The following is a 20,984-nucleotide window of genomic DNA, read 5'->3' on the forward strand; positions in this document are numbered from 1 at the left end:
TTCGAGGAAAATTTCCTCAAAATTTTCCATGGTTTGATCTTTTTCAATTTTAACTTATTATATTCCCCTTTAGGAAATCTTTCTTTCCTAAGATGTGCCATAAACAAGTGTCCAACATCAAAATCCAGTTGTCCTCTTTTCGAATCTACTCTTTGTTTATACTTGCTATTGCTTTCTTGTAATTGTTGCTTGACTCAGTCCTGTATTTCCTGCATGCTAACTACAAACTCTTCGCCATATGTACTTCTAAATTCAATTGTCTTCTTAATCTAAAATATAAGTCTAATCTCTTTAGAATCAAAGTGTTTTATAATGGTCTTCATAGCTCTTAAAATATGGAAAACCTATAAAGAAAGAAATGTCTTTTGTGTTTTAACATAATCATCATTATATGAAGAAGAAAAACTAATATAAATATAATCATAAACCCTTCATAAGAAGATTACAAACAATTATACTTTCCAAATTAGAGTCAATTTTACTAGTATATAATTACAAATAATAAAATGTCACATAACCTTTCATTAAATTACTTAATATTTTTCAAAACTAACCAGTATAACATGATGCATAATACATATAATATGACTTATTATGTTAATAAACTTACTTTAAATACCATAAATTTTAAATTTTTTGTATTTTATTATTAACCAATCATAATTAATTGAAAACAAGCGAATTCCTAGCTAGATGTGAAAAATAACATTGTCAATATTGACCCAAAAAATAACAACCACTTATTTTAACATCAAACTAAAATGATGTTATTTCTTAAATAGATAAATAATACTCTTATAATTATAAAATAAATATAATTTATTCAAATTTGAAACTTATAAATCTAGATATTTATAAAACTTTAAAAAATGTGCGAAACCTTAGAAGAAGCCCGCCTCCTTAAGGGTACATATATTAGACATATACAATATAGTCTCATCAGATATACAACATAATTGCATCATGAGAGTAAAACCAAGGTAAGGAGGTTATTATTAAACCCTCCCAACCATCGGAAATATCTTTAATTTATTTAAATTTAAAACTAATAAATCTCAATATTTATAAAACTTGTAACCCTAATATAATCTGACAACTGTACATTCATTTTCAAATTCTTTTACAAATAAATTAATTTTACCATCAGAATTTGGAAATCTTTTTATCTTAAAGCTTTAAAAAATCCAACCAAAGTACTCTGTTGAATATGAGAGCCCATCTTCTATAATTTTAGAATAACTGATTTGGCTTAACCATGGGCATGGGGATGCAATTACCCAAAAAAACAATTAGCCATATGAAAGACCATTATCAAGCACTGAAACGTTCTTCCTCTGCAAGCAAGGTGATATTGAAATATGAGCTCTTTGCATTAAGCAATTCTCAGGTTAAATCAACAGCTCAAGTGTTTGAAAGACCATTATCAAGCACTGAAACGTTCTTCCTCTGCAAGCAAGGTGATATTGAAATATGAGCTCTTTGCATTAAGCAATTCTCAGGTTAAATCAACAGCTCAAGTGTTAGAAAATAAAAATATATGTATGTATGTATTTACAGAAGTTTAGACAGATTCTCCTCGAGCAGAATTGTTGCAATAATCTTATAGACATTTTGTGTAGGGTGGAAACTATCCCAGAATACATATTTCGTAGCATCAGTGCAGGTAAAAGGGCTTGCCCTATTGCATAACACGGCCACTTCTAGTAGACCGGTGCCACAGCAGCCATCTCTTACTTCCACAAACCCTGTCAAACAGAATGTTAATTTTTTGTCAATGAGATTTTAGCAAAACTATGATTGCAGGTTTTGAAATATTTTGGAACGAATTTTAACACTTAACTTTACTCTTGTCCATTAATTTTCTGAAATATTTTTATTATTTAAACAAAAATGGTTTAAACTTAATAAATATATATTTTTATCAAATTATATATAATATATATAATTTTATTAAGGATATATTTTTATCAAATTATATATAATTTTATTAAGGATATATTTTATGTGGGTTTCTTTATTTCTATTACATATTTTCCGAATATTTCAAACCTAAGAAATATTAAATAATTAATTTAATCAATTAAATTCTAAAATATTCCAAAAATCCACAATCAACTTAACCTCAAAAATTTTATGCCTTACCATATTTCTGTGGAAACTGTATAATGTCATAGAGAATACTGTAAATATCACCATAGGCCATCTTCAGTCCGACGAGCTCAATGCTCAATGAGTCCACAGCTGCAATTAATTTCTGATTGAAGCCCATGGAAGCTTCATTATATTCATTCACGCATCCTTCGCTGTGTCCTCCCCTTATCGTTATCACCGAAGGCAAGCAACCTAAGGGAGGAACCCCTATGACAGCGAGTTTACGAGCACCCATACTGTATATCCACTGTATTTGAGGAAAAAGAAAAATGGTGTAAAAATTGGATATTATGGTAGACTTTTGGAAGATTTTAGAATTTAAAAGATATTTAAAAAGTATGCAAAATAAATTTGAGAATATTCCAGAAATCAAACATAAATTTGAAGTAAAAATCTATATTAAATTAGCAATAACAAGCATAAAAAACTGTGGGTTGCATGCCTACCCTGATAAATCCTGTGGCGATTTCCACCAGGAAATCTTCGTATTCTTCCACAGTGTACTGCGCCATTCTGATTGGATTTATAAAGTAATTGTTGACAAAGTCGTTGCTCCCCATGCTTATACCATAGATTGCTTCAGATAAGATGTAAGATGCAGCTGCTTTTCCCACTAGCTCTATCAGTTGGTTTTGATACTGGGTGAAGTACTCCATTTGTTTCCACAGAGGTATGACAGACTATATTCAAGTATGGCAGGATACACACCCGTCATAAATTGGTTTTTGCGTTTAGAAAAGCTATTTGCGAAGGTAAATTTAAACTAAAAGCTTAGATAAAATGCCACAATCTATTTTAAAAACATATATAGAATTGAGCTGGATTTACCTGTTAAACAAAATAAAAATTAAAGCAGCCTGGTAGTAGTAGCCAGTGATATTAGTAGTTATTCTGCTAGTGTGAAATTATGATAATTATTGTTTAGTGTGAAATTATGATTGGAAAATGGATAATATATCTTTCTTTAGGTTTGCTTTAATATTTTGAAGAAGCAGTGGAGAAATAATATAGACAACATTTAAGGGAGATTTTAGAGAAATAATAAAAAAATTATTATTTTATTTTGAGAAGTGTGAAAAAATAATAGAGAAAATATAACAATATTAGTTTTTATTATTTTAAATTATCTTTTTAGTGTGAAATTATGATTGGAAAATAGATTTTATATATATATATATATATATATTTTAGGTTTGCTGTAATATTTTGAAAAAGGCAATAAAAAAATAATATAGAAAACATTTAAAGGAGATTTTAGAGAAATAAAATATCTATATATATGTATATTATTTTATTTTGAGAGGTAGGAAGAAATAATAGAGAAAATATAACAATATTAGTCTCTATGGGCAGCAGTGGATGAAAAAAAACATGATAATGATAATTTATATTATTTTGGGAGGGGTGAGAAGGAATAATGCAAAAAAATATAATAATGTTGATTTTATTATTTTCAGAAAAAGACTAGGAGAAATAACTAAAAAAAAATAACAATGTTAATTAAAAAATATTAATACAATCAGTGATCGGAGGGGTGAAGAGAAATAATGGTGAAAATATATAATGTTATTCACAAAATATTAAAACAATTAGTAATATATATAATTATCGAGGAAGGGGGAGGACCAGGCTGAGGGAGAAATAATGGCCAAAACATAACAATATTAGTCACAAAATATTAAAACAATCAGTAATATATATAACTATTTAGGGAGAGAAGAAATAAGAAAGAAAACATAACAATACTGAAAAAAAAAATATGAAAACAACCCAGTAATTATTGAATTTGGGTGATATTGTGATTGAAAAATGATTGATATATATTAACTTCAGATTTAAGAAGTGCACTTGAATGTTTATATATCAACTTGCAACCTCCCACTACCTATGACACCAGAGAGTATTGGCCAATGAAAATAATATAAAATTGATTTTAAACTTTAAAATTATTAAATACAAATTAAAATTGATCTTAACATTTAAAATAAGAAATTTAAAATCATTAAATATATTTACAAATAAGGAAATATGTAGTTATAAATGTAAAGTGTTTTCATCTTAATAGAATAAAATTCTATTAAGGTAAGAATAAATGAGTGAATTTTGAATTTGTATAGGAATTATGATATTAATATAGTTACTTTGAAAGCTAGAGGCATCAGCCACTGCTGCAGGACTATTTGCTAAATGGCATAAGACTTGATGTCTACCAATAGCTAACTTACGAAACAGTGAGGAGAATAGCTATTACTTTGAAAGCTAGAGGCATCCGCCACTGCTGCAGGACTATACTAATAGCTAACTTATGAAACAGTGAGGAGAATACCTATGAATTCTATTTTTCAGTAATCTCATAAGTAATTACTCAATAGTAATCTGATAAGTAATTACTCAATAGTTTAACTAAGAGAGTGAATTTATAATTAAGTTAAGGAAATGTGAAAATATAATCAAGGATTTAGGCTTATAAAATGGAGATAATAAAACTATGCCACAATCTTTGATTCAGACTCTAACATCAAAATTTGAATAAAAAATATATTAATATATAAACTTACAGAAAATTTTGATTAAAAAAGAGGAACCCAAAAATTGAGGAAATGGTAAGAATATATCACTATCTTTCATTACTGGTGTAACATCAAAAATTTGATTAAAAGAAAAATAATATGCAAATTTATAAAACAAGTCGATACACATAACTATAATTTTCCCGAATGTTTCCTTGTAACTATATATGGTAATGTTACCAGAATTGTCGCGGTGACATTATCATATCCTGTCCCCGAGGATGCAAAGCTCACTCCAGTGATCAGATCTTCACTTTTGAGCTCAGGATCCAAGTAAGCAGGAAGAAGCTCTTTGATTCCCAGAGAAGAAGCTGCAAAGGACATGAAAAAAGAGTTAGCAACATTGGATGAAAATGTAAACCTAATACCCAATCTGCTAATTTTTTTGATCTTTACCTATATAATCCGTGACGATCTTTCCATTACAAAACCGCCCCGTGGGCTTATGACCATAGAAGTCCCTGCCATAGGGAGGAAAATCACTCTTGATAAGGGTGAAGACTTTGTTGTTGTTGCCTGGATCTACAGTGGAATCACCAAAAATTATCACAGCAGGTGCAAGAGGTGGTTGTGTGCCATTGCCTGGATATTCTTCTGAGGCTCCACACTGAACAACAAGTATGAGAAACACAAGAAGTTTGAGAAAAACAACTTGGGATGTTGCCATGACTACTTTGAATAAATTACACAGTAGAGAGGTTCTTGCGCCCTAGGCAATAGCCAAGCGTATTTAAGGAAACTATGTAATGACTCTGAATTATACTTCTCTGTAGTTTTTAAGATATTTTTCGGAATCTACAATGAACATAAGTTTAATATATTCAATAAATTTTCCGCATATTTTCTGGAATCTGCCATCGACATAAGTTCAATATATTCAATAAGATTTTTCCAGATTACATCTCTCAGAATTTTACCCAGAAAGGAATTTTTCTTTGATTTTGGCATTTGATCAAGAAAATTGAAGGAATTTTTCTTTGGTTTTTGCCTGTGATGATCTCAATGGAGCGTTTTGACTAGATCTTTCTCGAATCCAGTTTTCTGGAATCGCCCTGACACGAGTTTTTTTTTCAATCAATGCAAAGTAATCAATGTGCAGAGAGGATTCTCTCATTAAAGAGCATGCATGGGCGCTTCTCAACGGGTGTGATTTCAAATTTATGATGCCAACAAAGAAAATTGGAAGAAAATCAGTTTTACCCAATTATGACGCAGGTCTGGTGCGATTCTAATTAGCAGTAGGTTGTTATGTGGAGACAAGATTTTCATGGAGGAATTATGGCCAGAAGCCAGCCGGCTATTCAGATTCCTTCATTCATAGCTCTGGGTATCGTCAGACAGTTAGTTGCAGATCTATAGCAATTAATGGCGAAAAATGCTCTAGGATACAAGAATCTGATCAAGTTTTCTGCATCAGTTTTTTTATTTATTTCATCTGAGCGCCCATGCAGTGAGAATTACTCCAGCTAGAACGACGGTTTCATTCCTCGGTTGTGCAGGAGGAGATTGAACAGTGATAAACGCTGAAGTAATATTCTGTTAATTCCTTTCCAAAATTAGGATCTGCTCTTAAGACCAAAATGCAAAGCGCAGACACTCCCGATCTATCAATTTCTGTTTGGAAAAATGGATTTTTTTTAAGAAATTCACGTTTGACAATTAGAGCGAAGGGGATGTTATATTCATAGTAATCGTAAGTTTAAGTAACCACAATTTTTGTTTGCATTTATTAATAAAAAATACAAAATAATTCAACATAAATATGATTTATTTTTTAAATGGGACAAAGGCACTTTATATTTCATTTCAAAAACTGACATAAATATGAGGGTTTGAACCCCATATAAGTTTTAGCTATATAAAATATAAACATAGTAAACATATCTTCACTGGGTATAAGCATTAAAAATCCCATGTTTAGAGGCCATGAATTACACCTGAAAAAAAAAAAAAACCAAGCAACTAAGTAGGTTATATGTAGTAACCAAAGCATAATATCATATGAAATCCAAAAACGCATAATATTATTTGACATCCAAAAGCATTAGGAATTTCGATAAACTACATCATATATGGCAGAGGGAACACGTCATATACTCCACAACAACAAAGGAGCATCCCAGTGAGTACCCAAGTCCATACCCAAAATCTTAATGCCATAGAATTCCATCACTCCACAATGTCAGAGGAGCATTCCAGTGAGAACCCAGATCCATAGAACCAGACCATGTGCATAAAAGTATGCCCCCATTTATAAGTCATAAAACATAACCAGAGACTAGACCATCATGTTGAGGACAACATTGTTGCCACAAGAAAATTCCAAGACATAATATTTCAAGAGTTAACCAGATAGACCTCCCAAGTACCATCCAAAATCCAGAAATCCAGAGGACCAAAAAACCAAAAACATGTTACTCATTATGGTCTGAGAGCATAGTAGGGGACTGAACACTATCATTCGTTGGAGGTTTTGTTAGATCTCCAGTTGCAGAATGACAAAGAAAAAAACCTTCCATCTTAGACAGACGAGCATTAAAATTGTCTAAACAAAACCACATATCACGAAGCATTCACTTCATATCTTTCAAACCAATGAAAACATTGTAATTATTCACTTGTTTGTCTTTGAAGATAAGATGTAACATGGTTGTGAGCTCATGGTTAAGAGCCAAGGAACTCAAAAAATGGCACCTCCTCTGTCGAAATCTTCCAAGTGTTGGCAACCATTTCTCGTCCTTGGAGAATAATTCTGAATCAGAATAATATGGATGGTCTCCAACTTATGCACTCTCTAGGATGAGAATCTCTCGCTAAATTTCTAGGGGAACCACATCAAAAGCAGAGGATACTGAATCATAAGCAAAATGGCACACCCTTATGTACCCATAATCACTGAAACCTCCTCTCCAACTGCTCATCCTTTGTCTTGGAGGCACGAGGACAGAAGCAAAAAGACACACAACACATCCACTTAACAACCCACACCCAATGAAACTATATGAGGAATGAAGTGGAAGTTCGTCCAACTCAAACCAAAAAATAGGAAGGTTGTCTCCTACAGACCAAATAAGAGATCCAGTGCCTGGAATATTGTTCAATTCCCCACAATGAAGACTCATAACCCACAGAGATAACCAACCACCATAAAAACACTAAAATGAGACAGGATACGACTATCCTACCACAGAAATGTGTCTGAATGGATTCCTAGGCCAATATAGATAACCATCTAGAATTAGCTATCAACAACAACCCCACTACTAATTGAATTGGGAATTTGTCCATAGAAGACAAACAATAAACTATATATGCTAACATACCAATTTCCAAACATAGACAAGGCAAGTTTGAAAAATATACAATTAACTAGACCCATAAGTCCATATTCATTTGAAATTTCCTAAGGATGATGAGAAATATTTTTGTAATGGCTATGTGGCTCCAACAATACATTTCAAGCAATATTGTGATTTTTTTTTGTTTAAAATACATTTTTGAATGCATAAATAGATCCAACATATTGGCTTTACAGAAAACATCTATTAGAAATGGAACAATATTCATATATACATATATACATTTTGGTCAAAATCATATATACATTTGAAAAAACATGGAACATGATTCTTATCTATGGAGATTCTTAATATGTAAGTATACTTTGTCACAATACCATGGACCAATACTATGACTTATTAATAGTAAATGCCCCAAAACTATAAGTCATTTCATACGACATTATTCAATTTAATTAAAAAATAAAAATAACATAATTATTTGAAAGATAAATCTCAATCTTTGATTTGTGTATATTATTAAAAATATTCAAGAATATTTTATATAGGTTAAATTTCTACTATCTATCTAATAATTATTGATAATTAAATTAAAATTTTAGAAACATTCTAGAATAAACAAATCTATTAATATAATAATTTTTTTTAATTTATTTACTGATATTATATATCTATATATATATATATATATATATATATATATATATATATATATATATAAATATATAAACCATTAGGGAATATTGACCTAATACAATTGTGTAACGATGAATAGTAAAACCCAAACACAATATGCATTACATGGATAGGAATTTTATTTGAGATATTATTAATTTTAAAGATATTCATCGTCGTATTAAGAGGTACAGATATTCATGAGAGTAATAAAAATAGGATATTATGGTGAAAGTTCAATTTTGTTAATGAATTAATTAAAAAATAATGTTTTTTTTTTCTAAGTTAAGACTAATCTAAGTACCCACGGGGGATTTGAAACGGTGACCTATCGCAAGGAGTGCTTTAACAATGCACCCATTCACCGTCAATCCAAAGCCCCGTGGGCAATTAAAAAATAATGTTATAGTGAAATTTAAATTTTGTTTTTTGGTATTGGGTGAGATGGGATATTATTGGATCTAGAAGATGATGAGTTTCGGGATGATATGTTTTTATTGGATGAGGTCAAGAATTTATAGCTTCAAAAGCCTTGTGAAGGAGGTTAGGAGATCCAAGTTTTGTCCATCTGAAGAGAAGATGTGATATTCCGAGACCATGTAAATATTTAAATTTATTGCAGACCAAACAAACTATTTATTATTTTAGTTATAAAAACTATTTCTGTATTTTTTTTTTTTGAAAAGGTGAAATAGGAGTTATATGTAAGTATTGTTTTTACTTGCTAAGTAGTTAGAGAGATAGTTACCTGTCCCTAACTGATTTCTTGAGGATTTATTCAAGAAGATCAAGAGGATAGGGGTATTTGAGATCAGGAAGCAAGAAGCAAGAAAGGCAAGGAAGAAAATCTGTGCTAGTTTGTCAGACAATTTTCGGTGGCTACATCTGGTTAGGACCAGATAGCTGAGATTATTGATACTAAAAGAAAGAAAGGTTCCTGTAATCAGGAACAACTCGGGGGGAGATTCACTGATACAGTAATCTCAAGGTTGGGAGGCAAAATAGTGAGCAGGTCTAGTGGTAGACCAAATCTGGAAAACATCATAACCCAGATAAGTGAAAATTCTTGTATTAGTAAGGATAGAACATATACCTCTATACAAGTTTATGTTTGAAGCTTGCTAACAGATAATAGCACTCGACTGGTTAATTTATGGAAATTTGTAAGTATGTCATTTTGTATATCTATAAGAAGTAGATTTACTTCGTGAGAATTCAATAAGTAGTATAATTAAAAATTATAGTGTAAAACTAAAAAAAAAAAAACTGAGAAAGTTATCTTTTATACTCATGAATAACATAGTTAAGATTCCATGGAAAGAAAACTCAAAACTGATAGCGCATTTCGTTTATAACTCAGTAAAGTAGCATAGTTAAAATTAGAGTGGAAAATCTTACCAATGTATTGAATATAATAGAAAATTGAAGATTGACAAATACATAGCATTTATACCCTATGAATAATATTAAGGAAAAACCCTAAATCCCGATAGTATCAAGATATACATATAAATCATAGCAAAAACCAAAATACTCAATAGCGGAAATCTAGTTAGGAGTTCCACTTCATATAGGTTTAATCACAAAAATCTTGTACGCCAAATCAATACTGTAAGAGAGCAAAACCCTGAACTAGGGTAAGTAGATAGTCGAACACTGACAATCATTTAGCATTGAAATATATACTAGAATAAGAAATAAAGTAGAGTCTTGGGATCATCGAGATTTCTAAAAGATTTAAAAAATTCATAAGGCTGAGATAAGTAAATCACCGACTTTCTCTTTAAAATTTTACATAGTCAAGACTGTGCCTTTGCGGGACAGGCTCAGTTTAAACATCAACTCATTTAATGAAACACAGGCAAATGAGATAAATATAATCTTATCAAGAGACACAAAATTTACATAGTTGTTATTCCTTCCAGTAAAAATAGCTAAGTAACTTAGGAAAAATTCTTTACAACATCCATAGCCGGCCATACAAAAGTATGCAAAAGCAAACATCGCGGTGGTGCGAGGCTGCAAAAAATCCATGAAACAAAGGAGTTGGGCCAATTCCTCAGACCCCATATTTCTGTACTTATACAAAAATACATACCTCCCTCAGGGCTTAACATATTACAGACAATAAAGACAAATAAGTTAACAGTTTGTAAACAAAGTCCACCTCTAGGATCTCAGACCTGAGAAACTCTCAACAGAGCACAGTAGAAAGATTTAAGTACCTGGTTGTGAGAGGTTCCACCTTTTCCACGCGTAGAGGACCGAATGAGGGTTTCCCCCAGTCCACCACCTAAATCTTTAGTACCTATGAAGCCCTCCATCCACGCTGGATGGGTAACTGAAATTAAAACTCTTATAATACAACTGTAATAAATTTAAAGAGTGATAGAAGGGAAGTATTCAACCGAACTTACCCAATGGCAGTTGCTGGTAGAAACCCTCTCCGCGAAATTTCAGAACTAGATTCCAATGAAGCTGACAGAGAAGCCACAAGCAAACAATAGTCATACATGCTGCCGGAGAACAAGTATGGAGAACGAACAGACCTCAGCCACAAACAAAACCACTGTAAGAACCTGTGTATGGAAAGGAACCTTTGGTAGAGCAGGCGACATTCCTTCCCCAGAAGAGCACAATAACCGAACATTGTCGATACACCCTAGGCATAGAACCCGAAGGTTAACCATCGTCATCTAATCCGAGCCACATTTGTAGACCATCGATAAGGAGTCGATCTCGATGATGACAATGGAGTTGTACCGCAACAAAGCCTCCAGACCGCCACCTAGGCTGATAATAGCTGGACAACTTAAATATGCATGTAAAGGGCTGAGTGGTACAACCAGATTAACTTAAATGCACATGCAAAAAACTAGATGGTAAGCAATGATATAGGCTCAGAGGTCGAAATTATTAAAGAGCGACATTAATTGTAAACTCAGGCTTAGTCCTATTTTAATTAATACAAATCATAACATAATCTCGAGGTTGGTAAGTGGGCTTGTTGGCTCGTGTGACAAAACTATCCAAGGTTAAATTACCCTCAAAAATATTGCCACGAGATTACATACCTGTAATATGGTTGATCCAAATAATCATATAATAATAATAAAGAAATGACAACTGTCTAAAGTTATGCTGCTGTCAAAGTTATAGATTCTCCATGGTAAATAATCTTAGTTTAATTGAATCTTTTTATTATAATTGTTTTAATATGTGAATACATACCGCCCTTAGGGCTTAACATATTATAGATAGTAAAGACAAATAAGTTAACAGTTTGTAAGCAAAGTCCACCTCTGGGCCCTTAGACCCGAGAAACTCTCAACAGATCACAATAGAAAGATTTAAGTACCCGATGGTGAGATGGTTCTGCCTTTTCCACGCGTAGAGGATAGAATGAGGGTTTCCCCCAGTCCATCACCTAAATCTTCAGTACCTGCGAAACCCTCCATCCAAGCTGGATGGGTAACCAAAATTAAAACTCGTATAATACAACTGTAATAAATTTAAAGAGTGACGAAAAGGAAGTATTCAACCGAACTTACTCAATGGCAGCCGCTGGTAGAAACCCTCTATGTGAAATGTTGGAACTGGATTCCAATGAAGCTGACTGAGAAACCACAAGCAAACAGGAGTCATACATGCTATTGGAGAACGAGTATGGAGAATGAGCATACCTCAGCCACAAAGAAAACGACTGTAAGAACCTATGTAGGGCAAGGAACCTTTGGCAGAGCAGGCGACATTCCTTCCCCGAAAGAGAACAATGATCGAACATTGTCAATACACCCCAGGCATAGAACCCCAAGGTTCACCATCTTCGTCCGATCTGAGCCACATTCGTAGACCGTTGATAAGGAGTCGATCCTGATGATGACAATGGAGTTGTACCACAGCAAAGCCTCCAGAGCACCACCTAGGCCGATAACAACTGGAGAAATTAAATACGCATGCAGAGGGCCGAGTTGTATAGCCGAAGTAACTTAAATAAGCATGCAAAAAATCAAATGGTAAGCAACAATATAGGCTCAGAGGTCGGAATTATTAAAGACCGACATTAATTTTAAACTTAAGCTTAGTCCTGTTTTAATTAATACAAATCATAGCATGAATCTCGAAGTTGGAAGTGGGCCTGTTGGCTCGTGTGACAAAACTATCCAAGGTTAAATTACCCTCAAAATTATTGCCACGAGATTACATGCCTGTAATATGGTTGATCCAAATAATCATGTAATAATAATAAAGAAATGACAACTGTCTAAAGTTATGCTGCTGTCAAAATTATAGATTCTCCATGGTAAATAATCTTAGTTTAATTGAATATTTTATTATGATTGTTTTAATATGTGGATGTGTGACATAGGGTATCAGAGCGCTCAGGTTTCCAAATTGAGACCTCTAGAATAAAGAAAATAACAACCTCGGTGATGTGCATAGAGGAAGAAGGGAGTAGTCAGCATGAGGAGAACTGGGAATCCGCCACACAGGTCAGTAATGGGAGCAGGACCAACATCCTTTCAAGAAGGAAATCTTGAGGTATGGGTGCAATTAGGAGATGAGCCGTGAAACACCAATACAACTATCATGGAAACTATACAAGAATTGAAGGACGAGATGGCTCGGCTATGGGAAGATAATGAAAGACTGATGCAGGAGTAGGAAAAGATTATGAAGAGTCTATTTGATAGACAGAATCATCAGCCACTAGTCCCTAGCCCTGAGCACAGAAATATGACAGGAGAACAAGAGTTTCGAACTGAGAATGTGGAAACAAAAGGTGGCGAAGAGAATCATGAAGAAGAATCAGATAATGTGTCGGATCACAAGACACAGAAAAGACAGAAAATGGAACTTCAAGGGGAGTTTTGAAAAATAAAGCCTCCTCTCTTTGATGGTGAACAGGAAGAGGCAATAGAAGCATGGCTCATCAATATGAACAAGTACTTCCAGCTGTACAAGTATGACCATAATCTAAAGGCTCGTTTGGCCATTTTCTAGCTACAAGGAAAAGCCACCCTGTGGTGGGAGGAAGTAAAAACAGTTTGCGGAGTAAATGAACAAAGTATAACCTGGGAAAAATTTCAAAGATATTTTAAAGAAAAATATCTAATGGAAAGATTTTATGACGAAAAAGAAAAAGAGTTTCATGATCTCCAACTAGGCCAAATGTCCATGGACGAGTTCATAACAAAGTTTACATCATTACTTCATTATGTCCCTTACATACGCGAAGAAAAAGCAAAAGTACAATGGTTTATCAGCAGTCTTCCGTTGTTCATGAAAGAACGATTGGAGTTTGATAACCCAAAAACCATGGATGAAGTAATATGTAAGGCGCAGATATGCTACCAGCAAAACAAACCGAAGGGAGATATGGGAAAGAGATGGGCCGACAAAAAGGGAAGTAAATTTACTCCCAATCACAAGGGGAATAAGTGTACAGACAATAAATGTGTGTATAGAGGTCAAATAACTAGAATATGAGTAGGAATCAGCCCAGATTTAAAGTACCAGGCAAAAACAGGATGAATGAGCAATCTGGCAGAACTAAAATAGAATTAAATAACAGACCACCTGTACAATGTTGGGGATGTGGAGGCCCACATTATGTCAAAAACTACCCACACCGTAAAAGAGCTGATTAGATCTCATAGATACAAGAAGCATCTACTGTGGGAGAAGTGGCTAGAAGAATTCCTAAAATTAATGCCGCCCTTGAAGACCATCAGGCAGAATTTCAGCCAACCATGGTTGAATTCGAAGGTAAAATTTTGACCGAACCATATCCATTTTAATTGATCCTGGAGCTACCTTGAGTTATATTAGCCCCAAGATAGTGGAACAATGTAAATTGCAAGTTGTTAAGTTTAAAAATCCTTGGTTAGTACAACTAGCCACAGGAGCAAAAAGAAGAGTTTTAGCCAAAGTCAGTAATTGCCCTCTAATGTTAGCTAATTAGTCTATCATGGCAGATCTGAATGTGTTACCCCTGGGGTCATATGACATCCTTATAGGTATGGACTGGTTGGAAAAACATTGGTCCCTCATTAACTGTAAAACAAAAACCATTAATTACCGGGATGAGAAAGGAGAAAGACAAGAAATTCAAGGTATTCAAAAACCTTTGCAATTAAGGCCTGTAACAACTTCCCAATTAGCAAAGTGCATCAGAAAAGGCTACCAAGTTTATGCAATACAAGTAGGGTATGCTGACTCTAAAGAAAAAATTGTTTCATTAGAGAATATACTAGTGGTACAAAATTTTCTGGATGTATTTCCTGAGGAAATCCTGGGCCTACCCCCGAAAAGGGACATAGATTTCACCATTGAGTTAATTCTAGGTGCTGCCCTAGTTTCCCGAGCACCTTACCATATGAGCATACCAGAGCTAACAGAATTAAAAATGCATCTACAAGAGCTGCCACTTAAAAATTATATCCTTCCGAGTGTGTCCCCTTAGGGAGCTCCGATGATTTTTGTTAAAAAGAAGGACAAAACCTTGTGAATGTGCATGGATTACCATTAGTTAAATAAGCTGGCCATTAAAAATAAATATCCCCTTCCCCATATAGATGAGTTATTTGATCAGGTGAAGGGTGCAACTGTATTTTCAAAAATTGATCTCCGCTCGGGTTATCATCAGATCAGAATAAAAGAGGAAGATATAGCAAAAACTGCGTTCATGACTCGTTATGGACATTATGAGTTCGTAGTGCTGCCTTTTGGACTGACCAATGCCCCAACAACCTTCATGTGCCTCATGAACAATATATTTCATCAGTTCTTGGAAAAGTTTGTGTTAATATTTATTGATGATATACTGATCTACTCTAGAAGCATAGAAGAGCATAAGGAGCATCTTTGTATTGTTCTGCAAGTCCTAAGAGAACCCTAGCTATGCAATAAATGTGATTTCTTTAAGGAGAAAATCCAGTACTTGGGACACGTCATCACCAAAGATGGAATCACAGTGGACCCAAGGAAAATAAGGACTATCTTGGAGTCGCCAGTACCAAAGGATGTCGTTTATATAAGATTGTTCATGGGTCTAGCCAGATATTATAGATGATTTGTGGAAGGCTTTTCTAAAGTGGCGTATCCTATTACCTCTCTACAAAAGAAAGGAGAAGCCTTTAGGTGGACCTTTGATTGTTAAAGGAGCTTTGATCAGCTCAAACATCTACTTACCACTGCGCCCATTTTGAGCATCGTTGATCCCAATAAAGAATATGTGGTTTGTACGGATGCTAGCAAAGAAGATGTAGGTGGTGTATTAATGCAAGAAGGCAAGTTTGTAGCCTATGAGTCAAGGAAGCTTAAGGAGTACGAACAAAAGTATTCGGCTACAGTTTAGAGTTAATAGCAGTGATCCATGCCTTAAAGATGTGGCGACATTAATTGATGGGTAAGAAATTTCTGTTAATGACTAATCATCATACTCTAACAAATTACTTCAGAAAACCCACTTTGAATGCTAGGCAAGCTTGTTGGGCTTACTTCTTAAGCGAATTCGATTTCAAAATCAAACATTTGAAGGGAAAAGAGAATCGGGTTGCGAATGCCTTAAGTCGAAAGGTAAATTGTTTGTATGAGATTTCTTTCAGTGAATCACGAACTACTTTTTATGAGAAGATTCGTGAAATAACCATGCAAGATTTAGTATATAAACATTTATGGCAACAAGAATTTTTTTTGAACAACCATGAACAACAATTGGGATATGAGGTAAATTCAGAAGGATTGTTGATTTATAGGAAAAGGTTATATGTGCCTAACCAGAAACATCTTAAAAATTTAATTTTAGATGAATATCATAAGATTCCTTATGCAGGCCACCCTGGATACCAGAAAATGATTTCTGCCCTTAGAAAGGAATTTTTCTGGCCTGGTATGAAGAAGGAGGTAGTAGAATATTTGGCCCGATGTCTGGAATGCCAACAAGTAAAGGCGGAGCACCAACACCCATCGAGATTACTCCACCCACTGCTTATTCCTGAATGGAAATGGGAAACCATATCCATCGATTTCATTACCGGACTGCCCAAGTCTAAAAGGAAAAATGACTCAATCATGGTGGTAGTGGACAAATTGAGAAAATCTGCTCATTTCATACTAGTACAGTCAACTTATAAAGTGGTACAAATTGCTAACATTTTTATGAAAAACATCTTTAAATTACATGGAATACCCAAAATGATCATTTCTGACCGTGATGTGAAATTTACATCAGCCTTCTGGAAAGCCATTTTTCAAGGATTGGGCACAGAACTACACTTTAGCACTGTGTATCATCCTCAAATGGATGGACAGACGGAGTGAGTAAATCAAGTAGTTGAAGGCATGTTGCGAACTTACGTAATGCAACAACCATCTAAGTGGGAGGACTACCTGCACTTGGTAGAGTTTGCCTATAACAATGGATACCATACATCCTTACAGATGAGCCCCTTTGAAGTGTTATACGAGTGTAAGTGCAGGACACCCTTGAGTTGGAGTGGCCCAAAAGACAAGTTGATGCTAGGACCAGATATGTTAGAGGAAATGGAGGAGATGGTGAAAAAGGTACAAGTCAATTTGAAAGCCGCTCAGGACCGGCAAAAGAACTTTGCTGATTGCAAGAGAAGCTTCCAAGAATTCCAAGTGGGGGATCATGTTTACACTTGGGTACGAGCCAAGAAAAGATCCTTGCAATGGACCGGATGTGCTAAACTAACACCCCGATTCTGCGGCCCTTTCCAAATTTTAGCTTGAATCGGGCCAGTGGCTTACCAACTTGCCTTACCCAGCCATATTCATGTGCACAATGTCTTTCACATTTCTCTACTTAAGAAATACATTTATGATGCTAACCACAGACATTCAGGTAAAGTATATAATAAGCATTTTTGTTTGAATTCAGATTTATTAAACAAGCTAGTTGATGATTTAAAGTGTTTTATTGCTATTTATAGGTCGAACCGAAAGGCGAGTTCTTGGTCGAGCCCCTAGTTATACTCAATCAGAGAGAAGTAACGCTGTAGAAACGAGTTATCACCCAGGTTAAAGTGCAATGGCAGCACTATGGGCCGGAAGAGGCTACTTGGGAAGATGAGCAGGTTATGAAGGAGACCTTTTTAGATTTATTTTCAGAAAGAAAACATTGGGACGATGTTACATCTTGGGGGGGAAGATGTGATATCCCCAGACCATGTAAATATTTAAATTTACTGCAGACCAAACAAACTATTTATTATTTTAGTTATAAAAACTATTTCTGGAATTTATTTTTTTGAAAAAGTGAAATAACAGTTATTTGTAAATATTATTTTTACTTGCTAAGTAGTTAGAGAGACAGTTACCTGTCCCTAACTGATTTCTTGAGGATTTATTCAAGAAGATCAAGAGGATAGGGGTATCTGAGATCAGGAAGCAGGAAGTGAGAAAGGTAAGGAATAAAATCTGTGCTGGTTTTTCAGACAGTTTTCAGTGGCTACGTTTGGTTAGGATCAGATAGCTGAGATTATTGATACTAAAAGAAAGAAAGGTTCCTGTAATTAGGAACAACTCGGGGGGAGATTCATTGATACAGTAATCTCAAGGTTGGGAGGCAAAATAGTGAGCATGTCAAGTGGTAGACCAAATTTGGAAAACAACGTAGCTCAGATAAGTGAAAATTCTTGTGTTAGTAAGGATAGAACATATACCTCTATACAAGTTTATGTTTGAAGCTGGCTAACAGATAATAGCACTAGACTGGTTAATTTATGGAAATTTGTAACTATGTCATTTTGTATATCTATAAGAAGTAGATTTACTTCATCAGCAATTAGTAAGTAGTATAATTAAAAATTACAGTGGAAGACTGAAAAAAACTCACAGAGTTATCTTTTATACTCATGAATAGCATAGTTAAGATTCCATGGAAAGAAAACTGAAAACTGATTGCGCTTTTCGTTTATAACTCAGTAAAGTAGCATAGTTAAAATTACAGTGGAAAGCTGAAAGCTAACAAATCTTACCAATGTATTCAGTATAATAGAAAACTGAAAATTGAAAAATACATAACATTTATACCTTGTGAACAGTATTAAGGAAAAACCCTAAATCCTGACAGTAACAAGATATACATATAAATCATAGCGAAAACCCAAATACTCAAGAGCGGAAATTTAGTCAGGAGTTCCACTTCGTATAGGTTTAATCACAAAAATCTTGTACGCCAAATCAATATTGTAAGAGAGAAAAACCCTGAACTAGGGTAAGTAGACAGTTGAACATTGACAATCATTTAGCATTGTAATATATACCAGAACAAGAAATAAAGTAGAGTCTCAGGATCATCGAGATTTCTAAAAGATTTAAAAAATTCATAGGGATGAGATAAATAAATCACCGACTTTCTCTTTAAAATTTTACATAGTCCATACTGTGCCCTTGTGGGACATGCTCAGTTTAAACATCAACTCGTTTAATGAAACACAGGCAAATGAGATAAATATAGTCTTATCAAGAGACACGGAATTTACAGAGTTGTTATTCCTTCCAGTAAAAATATCTAAGTAACTTAGGAAAAATTATTTACAACATCGATATTCGGCCATACAAAAGTATGCAAAAGCAAACATCGCAATGGCGTGAGGCCACCCAAAATCCATGAAACAAAGGAGTTGGGCCGATTCCTCGGACCCCATATTTCTATACTTATACAAAAATACATACTGCCCTTAGGGCTTAACATATTATAGACAGTAAAGACAAATAAGCTAATAGTTTGTAAACAAAGTCCACCTTTGTGCTCTCAGACTCGAGAAACTCTCAACAGAGCACAATAGAAAGATTTAAGTACCCGGTGGTGAGAGGGTTCTACCCTTTCCACACGTAGAGGACCGAAAGACAGTTTCCCCTAGTCCATCACCTAAATCTTCAGTACCTTCGAAACCCTCCATCCAAGCTAGATGGGTAATCGAAATAAAACTCATATAATACAACTGTAATAAATTTAAAGAGTGACGGAAGGGAAGTATTCAACCGAACTTACCCAATGGCAGTCGGTGGTAGAAACCCTCTCTATGAAATGCTGGAACCGGATTCCAATGAAGCTAACAGAGAAACCACAAGCAAACATGAGTCATACATGCTGCAGGAGAACAAGTATGGAGAACGAACAAACCTCAACAACAAACAAAACCATTGTAAGAACCTGTGCAGGGCAAGGAACCTTTGGCAAAGCAGGCGGCATTCCTTCCTCAGAAGAGCACAATGACCGAACATTGTCGATACACCCTATGCATAGAACCCCAAGGTTCACCACCATCGTCCGATCCGAGCTACATTTGTAGCCCGTCTTTAAGGAGTCGATCCTGATGATGACAATGGAGTTGTATCGCAGCAAAGCCTCCAGACCACCACCTAGGTCCATAACAGCTGGAGAAATTAAATACGCATGCAGACGATCGAGTGGTATAGCTGGAGTAACTTAAATATGCATGCAGAAAATGAGATGGTAAGAAATGATATAGGCTCAGAGGTCGGAATTATTAAAGACCGACATTAATTGTAAACTCAGGCTTAGTCCTGTTTTAATTAATACAAATCATAGCATAAATCTCGAGATTGGAAGTGGGCCTGTTGGCTCGTGTGACAAAACTATCCAGGGTTAAATTACCCTCAAAATTATTGCCACAAGATTACATACCTATAATATGGTTGATCCAAATAATCATGTAATAATAATAAAGAAATGACAATTGTCTAAAGTTATGCTACTGTCAAAGTTATAGATTCTCCATGGTAAATAATCTTAGTTTAATTGAATTTTTCTATTATGATCATTTTAATATGTGGACGTGTAACAAAAGAACTCAGTGATAATGCTCTGATGGGTTCTATCAAGCGTACCCATGAATTAGTCTCCTTAGACTCTGACAAGGATGCCTCCTTAGATTGTTAGAACAATCTTAATGTAGCTTTGGTAGCCACATCTCCAGAAGGTTGGATCAAAGTAGCAAAGAAGAAAGGAAAAAAAAGACGCACTAGTGATCAACCCTAAGCTATGTGATTCCAATTTTTTTGTTTTTTTCGTTTTCTATATGTGTTTTGTACTTAGTTTCATGGCCATCCTTTGGCCTATTCTATCTATGGCCATCTTTAGGCCGGTTCTATCATATGGCCATCATATGCTGTCAATGTAAAACTTTTTATATTAATATAAATCTTTTTGTACTAACTTACAAAAAAAGAGATTGGACATGAACTTAGTGGGGTGGGTTGAGGACGTTGTCACCTTCCTCACATAGCACTGATG

The 20,984-nt window shown here is 34.4% G+C and overlaps 1 protein-coding gene across 1 annotated transcript; it reads right to left on the reverse strand.

Moving 5' to 3' along the window:
- Nucleotides 1-1,551: 1,551 nt before the first annotated feature.
- On the reverse strand, nucleotides 1,552-20,099 carry LOC149204540 (GDSL esterase/lipase At4g26790-like). The gene is made up of 7 exons (XM_089397153.1): nucleotides 19,864-20,099; nucleotides 19,719-19,779; nucleotides 5,118-5,328; nucleotides 4,902-5,032; nucleotides 2,598-2,831; nucleotides 2,143-2,398; nucleotides 1,552-1,745 (listed from the first exon to the last, which is right to left on the reverse strand). The coding sequence occupies exons 1-7, from the start codon at nucleotides 20,097-20,099 to the stop codon at nucleotides 1,552-1,554; spliced, it is 1,323 nt and encodes a 440-aa protein (XP_089253279.1).
- Between the last annotated feature and the right edge of the window lie 885 nt (nucleotides 20,100-20,984).

The sequence above is a fragment of the Pinus tabuliformis genome, chromosome 1_2 (assembly GCF_031772625.1).
Source record: "Pinus tabuliformis cultivar Carrire ecotype Pingquan chromosome 1_2, CPIR1, whole genome shotgun sequence".
Lineage (NCBI taxonomy): Eukaryota > Viridiplantae > Streptophyta > Pinopsida > Pinales > Pinaceae > Pinus > Pinus tabuliformis.

What these genes read in the sequence shown, in the direction of transcription:
- LOC149204540 (XM_089397153.1), bottom strand. Translation starts at nt 20,099, where the DNA reads ATGGACCTAGGTGGTGGTCTGGAGGCTTTGCTGCGATACAACTCCATT. An exon ending in CAGGTTCTTACAATGGTTTT is followed by an intron (nt 19,780 to 19,863) that starts GTTTGTTGTTGA and finishes TTTCTCTGTTAG; the next exon opens with CTTCATTGGAATCCGGTTCC. An exon ending in ATGTCACCGCGACAATTCTG is followed by an intron (nt 2,832 to 4,901) that starts GTAACATTACCA and finishes ACTTGAATATAG; the next exon opens with TCTGTCATACCTCTGTGGAA.